This window comes from Dreissena polymorpha, chromosome 1 (assembly GCF_020536995.1).
Source record: "Dreissena polymorpha isolate Duluth1 chromosome 1, UMN_Dpol_1.0, whole genome shotgun sequence".
Classification (NCBI taxonomy): domain Eukaryota; kingdom Metazoa; phylum Mollusca; class Bivalvia; order Myida; family Dreissenidae; genus Dreissena; species Dreissena polymorpha.
In genome coordinates, this window is record NC_068355.1 from 2,715,414 (window position 1) to 2,726,714 (window position 11,301).

General features: G+C 35.7%; 1 protein-coding gene across 1 annotated transcript in view; it reads left to right on the top strand.

The window, feature by feature from the left end:
• LOC127864894 (uncharacterized) overlaps window positions 1–10,716 on the top strand; it is a 29,889-nt gene extending 19,173 nt beyond the window's left edge. Inside the window, exons 4-7 of the mRNA XM_052404784.1 lie at window positions 32–152; window positions 1,078–1,216; window positions 7,547–7,672; window positions 10,609–10,716. Coding sequence (XP_052260744.1) covers window positions 32–152; window positions 1,078–1,216; window positions 7,547–7,672; window positions 10,609–10,716 — 494 coding nt within the window. The remainder of the gene's footprint in view (window positions 1–31; window positions 153–1,077; window positions 1,217–7,546; window positions 7,673–10,608) is intronic.
• Window positions 10,717–11,301: the final 585 nt, after the last annotated feature.

Below are 11,301 nucleotides of genomic sequence, written 5' to 3' on the forward strand. Positions count from 1 at the left end.
GTTTAAACATCTGATTATCCTTGGATTGCAGTGTACGCCCAGTATATGATGTGTTTCTCTGATCGAGGCAAGAAGTCGGACTGGTGCTTTGATAAGGAGATCAACAGCTCTGTAATGCACCTTCATCAAGTGGAAGTACAGGAACTATGCAAGTAAGCAGGCCATTACATTTGTTCATGTCATCAAGTTCATTTACTTGTAATAATATTGCTTTACAAAAAAACACAAAATAGTAAGCAAATTTAAGATTTGTCTTACTGCGTTTATGTTTATGATTAATACAGCTAAAGTAGGAATAAGTCCGAACATGTATAGTATTTAAATAATGAGTATAATGTCACTCTGAAATGGCGTGTCTGTTCGATACAATGATTCTACTTTATTAGGCTGCGTGTACGACACGACTCAGATGCGCGATCTTAGTGTTCTTGAATACATTTGTATTGCTTTGAATTAAAGAAGCTAATTGTAATTATTTTATAACGGTAATAGTCATTTTACTACTAAAGCTCGTTTAAACGTCGATTTAAATAAATTTAAATCGTTATTAAATTTATATTAAATAACTTTACTGCAAAGTCATGTTTTTATCAATCGATCTTTACCTTTAATTGTTCATATTACTTAAAAAATATTTCTTCTTCATATAAACTTTATTTTTAGAAGTAAATGTTACAATAAAGGGGTTTGTTTGATGTCAGGACGTACGATTTGTGCGCAATTGACGCCCAATACTTATAAAATATAAAATATAATTATAACATGTTTCCTTCCACACTGTTAATCAATATTAAGGACAATATTTACATTAATAAATTCGTCTTAAACCAACATAGCACATTTAAGCGTGTTTTTTTCGGACCAATGTTTTTGTAAAATTTTCAATTATAAAATTATAATTATATTTATATTATTTCTCTCTAGTTTGATGTAATGCCCGACGTCGTTTTACCTTTATAATTTGCATAATACAAGTAAAACAATACATATTTGATTATTCTCTAGACGTATGAAGAAACTATCATGCGCCATGTGCTCTAGCAACTTTAACCATGGTCATCTCTCTTTCTCTTTTAGCCGATTGGTGTCCGTCACCCGTTGTATAGAGAGCAATATCCGTCTCGGCTGCGGTGAGCAGGCGGCGGAGCTCGTGCATCTTCTCGTTAAACCCACGGTTCCCGGCAGCGGGCAGTGCGTGTACCCGCTGTATATAGAGGTAACGAGAGAACCTGGGCTTCGATTTTTACCAATTTAATATACCCTTGTTACGAAATTAGAGTGCAGACATTGTTCTTTAAAACAAGAAGTTGTGCATATTCGATATTTATAGTCAAACCAATTACAAAAGGCGTGCCCCCTTTTCACTTTCTGTAACATTATTAATATTACTATAGTTTTCTTAAAAATATCGTTCTCTGAAACTGCGACATCCAGGTGTGTTATTTTTGGTATGTAAACCTGTATATTTGCCTTTCAATTAGTTTCGTCAAATCATAATCTAGGTAATATTTGACCACACCCAGTTGACAATTTATTCATGTATACTTACATAAACAAATAACTTAGGCTTGAAACCTTAAAGCAGAAGTGTATTATATTAGGTATAAATTCTACCTTATATCAACTGCGACGTCTCTTCACAATACCAAAGTGCAAAACATTACGTCATAACTTGATATATATAGAGAATAACAGGTTACTGTCCCATCGTTTTGTAATATATCAGGCGAGGCTTAGAATAATATAACGGCGAGGCTTGCCGAACCGTTATTTTATTCGTGCCGAGCCTGATATATTACAAAACGATGGGACAGTAACCTGTTTTTCTTTAATCATACCACATTTTTCTAAAAATCTGCAAAATAATCATTTTTTATTAGCTTACCTGATTGCTCAGGTGACCTTTTGTGACCGGTCTTTGTCCGTCTTCCGTCCGTCGTCCACATTTGGTTTGTAAACACTCTAGAGGCCACATTTCATGTCAGATCTTCATGAAACTTAGTTAGAAGATTTGTCCCAATGATATCTCGATCAAGTTCGAAAATAGGTCATGCTGGGTCAAAAACTAGGTCACTAGGTCAAAACAAAAGAAAAACCTTGTAAACACTGTAGAAGTCACATTTCATGTCCAATCTTCATGTAACTTTGTCAAAATGTTTGCCTTAATGATATGTTGGTCGAGTTTAAAAGTGGTTCCGGTCCGTTGAAAAACATGGCCGCCAGTGGGCGGGGCAGTTTTCCTTATTTGGCTATAGAGAAACCTTGTAAACACTCTAGAAGTCACAATTTTTGCCCAATCATCATGAAAGTTGGTCAAATCATTGGTTTTATTGATATCACGGACGAGTTTGAAAATGGTCCAGATCGGTGAAAAAACATGGCCGCCAGTGGGCGGGGCATTTTTCTCTATTTGTATATAGTGAAAACATGTGAAAACTCTAGAAGTCACATTTTTGGCCAAATTTGCATAATATTTGGTCAGAACATTTGTTTCCTTGATATGAGAGTTGAGTTCGAAAATGGTTCCGGTCAGTTAAAAAACATAGCTGCCGGGGGGGGGGGGGGAGGCAGTTTTCCTTATTTGGCTATATAGAAACCGTGTAAACACTCTAGAAGTCACAATTTTTGCCCAATCATCATGAAAGTTGGTCAAAACATTGGTTTTATTGATATCTCGGACGAGTTTGAAAATGGTCCAGATCGGTGAAAAAACATGGCCGCCAGTTGGCGGGGCTTTTATCTCTATATGTATAAAGTGAAAACATGTGAACTCTCTAGAAGTAACATTTTTGGTCCAATTTTCATGAAATTTGGTCAGAACATTTGTTTCTTTGATATGAGAGTTAAGTTCGAAAATGGTTCCGGTCCGTTGAATAACATGGCTGCGGGGGGGGGGGGGGGGGGCAGTTTTCCTTATTTGGCTTTATAGAAACGTTGTAAACACTCTAGAAGTCACAATTTTTGCCCAATCGTCATGAAAGTTGGTCAAAACATTGGTTTTATTGATATCTAGGACGAATTCGAAAATGGCCCAGATCAGTAAAAAAACATGACCGCCAGTGGGCGGGGCATTTTTCTCTAAATGTATATAGTGAAAACAGGTGAACACTCTAGAAGTCACAGTTTTGGCCCAATTTTCATAAAATTTGGTCAGAAGATTTGTTTCCTTGATATGAGAGTTGAGTTCGAAAATGGTTCCGGTCAGTTAAAAAACATGGCTGCCGGGGGGGCAGTTTTCCTTATTTGGCTATAGAGAAACCTTGTAAACATTCTAAAAGTCGAAATTTTTGCCCAATCATCATGAAAGTTGGTTAAAACATTGGTTTTATTGATATCTCGGACGAGTTAGAAAACGGTACAGATCGGTAAAAACATGGCCGCCAGTGGGCGGGGCATTTTTCTCTATATGTATATAGTGAAAACATGTGAACACTCTAGAAGTCACATTTTTGGCCCAATTTGCATGAAATTTGGTCAGAACATTTGTTTCCTTGATTCCTTGATATGAGAGTTAAGTTCGAAAATGGTTCCGGTCAGTTGAATAACATGGCTGCCGGGGGGGCAGTTTTCCTTATTTGGCTATATAGAAGCCTTGTTAACACTCTAGAAGTCACAATTTTTGCCCAATCATCATGAAAGTAAGTCAAAACATTGGTTTTATTGATATCTCGGACGAGTTCGAAAATGGTCCAGATCGGTGAAAAAATATGGCCGCCAGTGGGCGAGGCATTTTTCTCTATATGTATAAAGTGAAACATGTGAACACTCTTGAAGTCACATTTTTGGCCCAATTTTCATGAAATTTGGTCAGAACATTTGTTTCCTTAATATGAGAGTTGAGTTCGAAAATGGTTACGGTCAGTTGAATAACATGGCTGCCGGGGGGGGGGCAGTTTTCTTATATTTATATAGTTAAAAGAAGCTTGTGAACACTCTAAAAATCACATTTTTTGCCCAATCATCATGAAACTTGGTACAAAGATTGGTGTTATTTATATCAAATAATTAATGCCATAATTATTGCCCTTAGATTGACCAAATTTTCATTATATTATAAAAAATCATTGGAAACACTCTAGAGGTCACAATTTTGTTTCAGATTTTATGAATCTTGGTCATAATATTTATTTTTGTAAGCAAAGTTTGATGTTTGGTTAGGGGGTCAACTCAAAATATAGGTCAACAGGTCAAATCTTACAAAAACAAGAACACTCCGTATGCCAGAGTTTTGGTGCAATAATGATGAAACTTGACCAGGATGTTTGTCTGGAAAATATCTAGGTCAAGTTTGACGTTTGGTAAAGATTGAATGAACCGACTCCTCTCAGGTGAGCGAACTAGGGCCATCTTGGCCCTCTTGTATATTTAAAATGTACGGATCTCCGCTGATTTTGCTGATCCGGCTTTTACACGTTGACATGTAGCAACGGCGTTCGAAAAGACAACACGAATAATCGCTTATTTTAAACATCGTATAAAGAAAAAAAAGTTGTTTGCACTACGAATGGGAAGAGTACACCCGCTTTTATTATAAACGTCTTGAATTGGAGATCAGGAATGGACTGCAGCGACAAATTTAATCGAGGAACACACTTCACCGAATAGGTTGGAGACGCCATTTTGGAGATGTGTATTGAAATTGACATTTTGATGATGGTGTCAATATTGACATAAGCGTGTTAAATCGTTTGTTTAAATAGTGAGGATAAGCATTTTTGTTGAACCTGATTCATGTTGATAGAAATTGTTGACTTTATTGCAAATCCCACGTAACTCCAAACATTGACTGATATAAGAACTTCCTGTTGACCATGATATAAAAACAATATCAGGCAACGTTATATCAGGCAGATATCAATGCGGTGGTATGATAAAATAAACAGCTAACTACATGTTTATTCTAGTTATGCTTAAATAACATTACCGTGTACTCATGTTTTTCGTGTATGAAAATGATTTCGTTTGGAAATATTTGTCACTGTCGATTTATGGAATATTGAGAGTCTCTTCAATTTTTGCAGACGACAGCAACCTCGGCGCGCAACCAAGTTCAACGACCAACCAATAGACCTTCAATGGGTCCATCGACGTCATTTAAGAAAGCTAACAGCACTACAACCTCGCATTCGAATTCAGTTTTATGTATATTGACGTTCGTTATTTCAGTTCGTTTTCAATTATTCAAGAACCTGCCTTCCTGACATAGGATGCAGTTTTTTTAGACAAAATATTTATTAATTTGATATTACACACAAGCATGTCATGCATTTGGTGATCTCAACGAATGCGATATTGCATTCTACAGAACAAAAGCCTTACGACAAATTCTTTTTTAATTTTGGAGGTAACTTTCTATTGTGCCTTATATTTTTAAGACTGCTTCGTTATGCCATTTGAACGGAAGTTCGTCCAAATTGTCATGTTATAAATGAGTTAAGTTCTGTGAAGTCCGCTCACTCTAATCAGGTACGAAAATTTCCCTCCGAAACTGGGTTTTCGTTTGAAAGAGAATTCCTTTAATCGAAAATTACCGTAACAGCGGAAAGTGTCGTCCCTGATTAGCCCGGGCGGACTGCACACGCTTATCTGGTACGACACATTAAAACATTCATTAAGCCCCGTTTTACCGGAACGAGACTCAAATGCTCTTCTTGTAGGCCTTCTTATATAACATTGTTATGCCAGACATCTTTTACAAGACTAGTTCAAGTCGCACGTGTCTGCATAAGTTAAATACCAAATCGTTAAAACTGATTATTTTCGAATACACATGTTTGAATTGACATATTGTTTCTTATAATTGTTTTGAGGCAAATGCAAAACTTATATATAACATTATGATGAAAATTAATGTATGATTTTTCACGTTTTAATTTGCTCAAACGGGCACGTCAACAAAGGGTCGACAATAAACTTTGCTAAAAACATATTGTTAATGTGTAATTAATATCGAAACTCTGTTTATGCTGCATAAGCTATTCTGGGACCAGAAAGCGTCCAATATCATTAGTTTCACGACTTATTACTAACCCCGCCCGGTGTGATACGTGGTCAGTTAATTATTATTGAGGGACAGCGTTACTCGATCCCAACATACCTTTACAAACGTGTTTCATATTGCACGGGGTTAGTAGGAAGCCGTGGAATAATAAAATTAATTTTAACCGGGTACCATTATTTAGGCATCATCAACGTAATAATGACGTTAATAAGTTATCCATACTCTCTGGAATTTATTTCACAACGTTGTCGTGTTAATTTCTGTGATCAAATATAACGTAACAATATTTAAACAAAAACAACACAAATGAAAATTGTAAAGCGTCCAAAGCTTTTCTCACACTTGGTGAACTAAACTAGAGATGTTTAGGAATATTCACTTCAAGCACTTCCAAAATATTCGCAACCGTATTCATTACTATTGGTTAACCAAAAAGTATCTGTATCAGTAAAATACATAATTGCTGTTTTTTTGTCATTGAGTGACCGATATAATATTATAATGAAGGGTAGTTCCGAACTAATTACAACTTTTGACGCAAGATGTACGCGTTTATCGTGTTGGGTGGAGTTTTTCGTTGATTGGAAAAAACATACTTTATTTAAGCATGTTAATCTATAATAAGTAATATGTTAATGTGTTTATCATAATAAATGTTACATAAACAAAAAGACGTGTTGGTATTACTTTCGTGTGTTGAAGCTCCATGTATTACTTCGCTTCCCATGGTTATGATTGATGCTGATCGATATTTATCAGGTATCTTACTACAAAGGCTTAGTGTTTTTTTCACATATAAATTCAACTAAAATAGCCTACGGCATACACGGAAAGCGTTCCCGTAGTTTTATTACTACGAATACGCATGTTTAAAAGTGGAAAGCAGCTGGACATTCAAAACGGTGTTGAGAGTACAGGGGCGACAAACTCCAGCAATCCTAGCTACACAACGCCCGATTGCTGCACTTTCGACGCATTCCAAACATTTACTTTGACGTGTCATCGGGACCTGGACACTTGGACAAACGCTCGATAAATTTGTTATATTAATTCAAGTTAACAGGGTATCATACAGCATCACCATGATGTCCTTTACCGGTCTGGCCGATGGTGTGTGTGTGGGAGGGGGGGGGGGAATTAAGGGACGACGACACAGTCAGGTGTGTGGTGGGCTGCTGAGAGTGGCTCATCCATGTGGAGGGACGTCCACCCTTTTATATTGTACATCCAGCTTTTCTTCTGACGGCCACGACGGCGACCTCCCTATAGCGTGACTTGGAGCTCAGTCTTTCACAAAGAGTACTGCCTGGTGACGTGTCCCAACCAAGCCTGCTTTTGTCGTATGTTGTTCGCGAGGAGGGGCTTGTGTGGGCCAACAAGTGTTGCCAACATGTTCCGGACGTTCGCGTTGGTCTCGTGCTCTATGTAGGAGCAGTTTCCCGAGACACCTGTGTTTAAATGCGTGAATGCTGAGTACTGTGTGCGCATTAGCGTCCAGGTCTCGCAGCCGAACAGTAGGATGGAGAATACGTGGGACCTTTAAAGCCGTTGGGGGAAGCTGATGGAACTGCTTGTACACAACTTGCTGCGGTCGCCATGACAATTCTTAGTCGAGCCTCAACGGTACTGATGCCATCCTTGTACAGTGTTGCTCCCAAGTACTTGAAGCTGGTAACTTGTTCAATTCTCGCCGTTCATGGTGATGTCTGCACTGGTATTCTTCGTACATGCTGTTTACAATTATTTTCTACTTCTCAATGTTGACCTCCATCCTGTATGCTTCTGCTCTTTCATAGATTATGTTGGTGAGATCTTGGAGTTTGCTTGTAGTGCCACAATTGATATCAATGTCATCAGCGAAAATCAAGTTGAAGATGGGTCTGCCACCGATGGCGACAGGGTTGCGGTGGTCTTGGGGTGTATTATCTTCTCAAAGAAAAATGTAACAGGACGGGCAGAAAACAAACATCCAGGACACCAAGTGATGCTCTTAAGAAGTCACCCTTCTATCCATTGAGAGGTACTGCGCTGCTTGCGTTTCCGTACAGTTCTTGGATGACTTGCAAAAGCCCTCCGTCAATCGTGAATCCTACACACCATACAATTATCTTATTAATGTATACAAATGTATAAGTTGATACAAAACAAACGTTATAACATAAAAAATGCAATAATTGTATTTTTATCACTTTCTTTCTGTTTCAATCTTTTTTTTAATTTATTTTAAATGGAATTTATTCATATTTCCTTATACAATCGAATTGGAGGCATTATATAACTTCTAATTAAGTACCTACTTTCAAAATATGAACAAGGCCTATGTAGCATGAGCATTTACCTTAATAGGAAAATGTCCTCTGATATCAAAATGTTAAATACAGTGTACTACAAATACCAGTTTCATTTTCAGTTTATTGGTAATCAGCAAAGCATTTGCTTTTGGCCATTTACAAATAACACAAAGCTATAAAAAAAAACTTACGGCAAAGATCATCACAAACACCAAATGAGCATAGACAGCTATTGCAGAACATTACATAGATACACATACACAACTATATAAGATCAGGAGACAGGTAAACTATGAAGGGTATTTTGTCATATACATAATGCTTCATTAACAAATTTTGCAAGATTATACATACATTTTTTACTTGAAGTTGACATTAACAAATTAAATTTGTGTACTGTAGGATATGAAGATTGCTATAGAAATTTCTTATACGACTGTATCATGAGCAACATAACATAAAGTGATATTCAGACTCCACTGCATTTTGGTTACATAATTTACACAGTTTATTATTTCTTTCTATATTGTTATATTTTCCTAGTTCTATCTCTTAACTATGAGAACATAATCTTAAACAAGTTAATTGATGTCTAAGTTTATCATTTGATATAACATCCAAATACTTTTCAAAGCAAACTCCAGTTTTATATTTAAAATAACTATCTATCTTTGACCTTGAATTAACATTATTACTCCACTCTTGAAAACATGGATTTCTAATTTTCGATTTTAATAAATTATAATAATTTACCCTGGGTTCTTAATACAATCTAATATCCCGTAAACCTAAATGGCCTATGATGGAATGTATTCTACTAGCCCAACAAGAAGTAGTTACATCGCTACATATGTCATTATACATTCTATATATAGGTGAGTCTTTTTTTGCATGATTTTCAGCCAAAATTTCATCGCTCTTTCCTTATAAATAACTGACAAAGGTACTCGACCGAGTTCTCAATACACAGCATATGTACATGTAGAAGTTTGTTTCTTTACACCTAGTATATATGTACAAAACTTAATAAATAATTTATCAACAAGTTTATAATTATACACACCCCATAATTCACAACCATATGTTAGTATAAGTACAATCATAAAATCAAATAGGGATAACGTTGTCTAAATATCTATGCTAACTTTATCAAACACATTTACAAGATACTCGTAATTGTACGCCCTAAGGGCTTGATCATGCAGTGCTTTTATTGCATTAAACATGTTGTCAGTAAAATTAAATTATATTCCAAGATATACAAAGTTGTCAACAATGTCATTTTTTTTCATTATCCAAATAGAAGTCAGGATACATAGTTTGCTTTATTTTTTGAAATAAACATATTTTAGAATTATCTACATTTATTTTTAAACCCCTTTTCATAGAATAATGATGTACGGCATCTATAGGCGACTGTAGACTATTTGGATCCGTTGTGAACAATACAATACCATCGGCAAATTAAATCATATACATGGACAAAAGTTTGTAATCTTTTTCAGTAAACTCAATAAAATTCATGTTTTAAGAAATATCATTTATGAACAATATAAAAAAAGGGAGTTAAAAAATCACCTTGTTTTAATCCAATTGTTACATTGAAAAAGTCAGACATATTCATATTACTTGACAATTTCAAACAGGCTTGCACATTTAGATATTTACATTTTTTCATATTTGTCATTTTACAAATAATTCCTGATTGAAACAATTTGTTAAGTCCATAACGTATCTCTGATAACTGTTTCAAATGCCCTCTGCTAACCAATAAAAACATACCATAATTTAGACTTTTTAGACAGAACTTTCTGTATAATAGCATGTAATAAGAAAATAGCATCAGATGTAGAGTGTCCATCTCGAAAACCATATTGAGATTCGTTAAAAATATGTTCTTGTTCACACCACTTATTAATACGATTCCTTAGTATCAAAGAGATATGCCCTTCAAATATCAATCTTAATTATACATGCGTTTAGTAAAGAAATGCAAAGTAATTCTCCATTAGAACTTATTAAATTATCTCAAGTCTCTTACACTACTTTTTTAACAATCTTTAGATGCAATGAAGAACTTCTTTGAGCAGCCGAAAAGGGACATTAATAGTATCGTGTATTTTATAATTAAATTCACATATAATCATACAACGACGACAGCTACCCAATAAGCTTTTGCCTGCAAATCAGATAGCACAATTTATGTTAATGTTAACTTCAACTGCGCCAACAATGATTTAGATCTATATTTAAAAGCTTTTTTTATCAGACCAACTTTAGTAAAACGCGTATAAAATACATTTTTCTGGTTCTTAGATACCGCTGTCTGGCACTGAATGCCAGCTGTCTGCCAACATCGGTGTCAATTATTTGCGACTGCGAGACAGTGCGGCATCGAGGATCCGAATAGCAGTTTACCTCTGAGAGTTGGTAATTACGTGTGCCCATATACACTAAATTTAGGCCTCTACAAAGCAAAGAAATTGCAACAAAATGGCTGGAACCAAAAACAATTTTAAAGTCACTGCTCCATTGAACCATTACAGTAGCCAGATGCCTGTGTATTAAGCTGATAAGATAGGGATCACCACAGCAGGTTGCTAATACACAGTGTATTCATTCGGGTCTAGTGGCGTTATGTTAGATATCAGTTTTTTAAGTGTTTAATTATGTGTAATTTAGTTCGCATCTCTTCGCTTAACTCAACGTTCAATGACACGCGTACTTAACAAAACTATACAACATAACGCGTATCATTATATTTCTTTTTATAAAATACGTACACGTATTATATGTCATTTATTGTTTTTGCTTATTCTCAACCAGAAATTAATAATAGGTTATATATAAAGCGCACTCGGAATATGACCTTAATTTGAAGCAATCCACAATTTATGTAGCGTACTCTGCGCTCGGTCGCTATGGTGTATTGTAATATGTAATATAAGATTCAACATTTCGCTCTTACAAGAGGTGGCCTCTACGTGGCAAGAGCTGGGCAACATATTT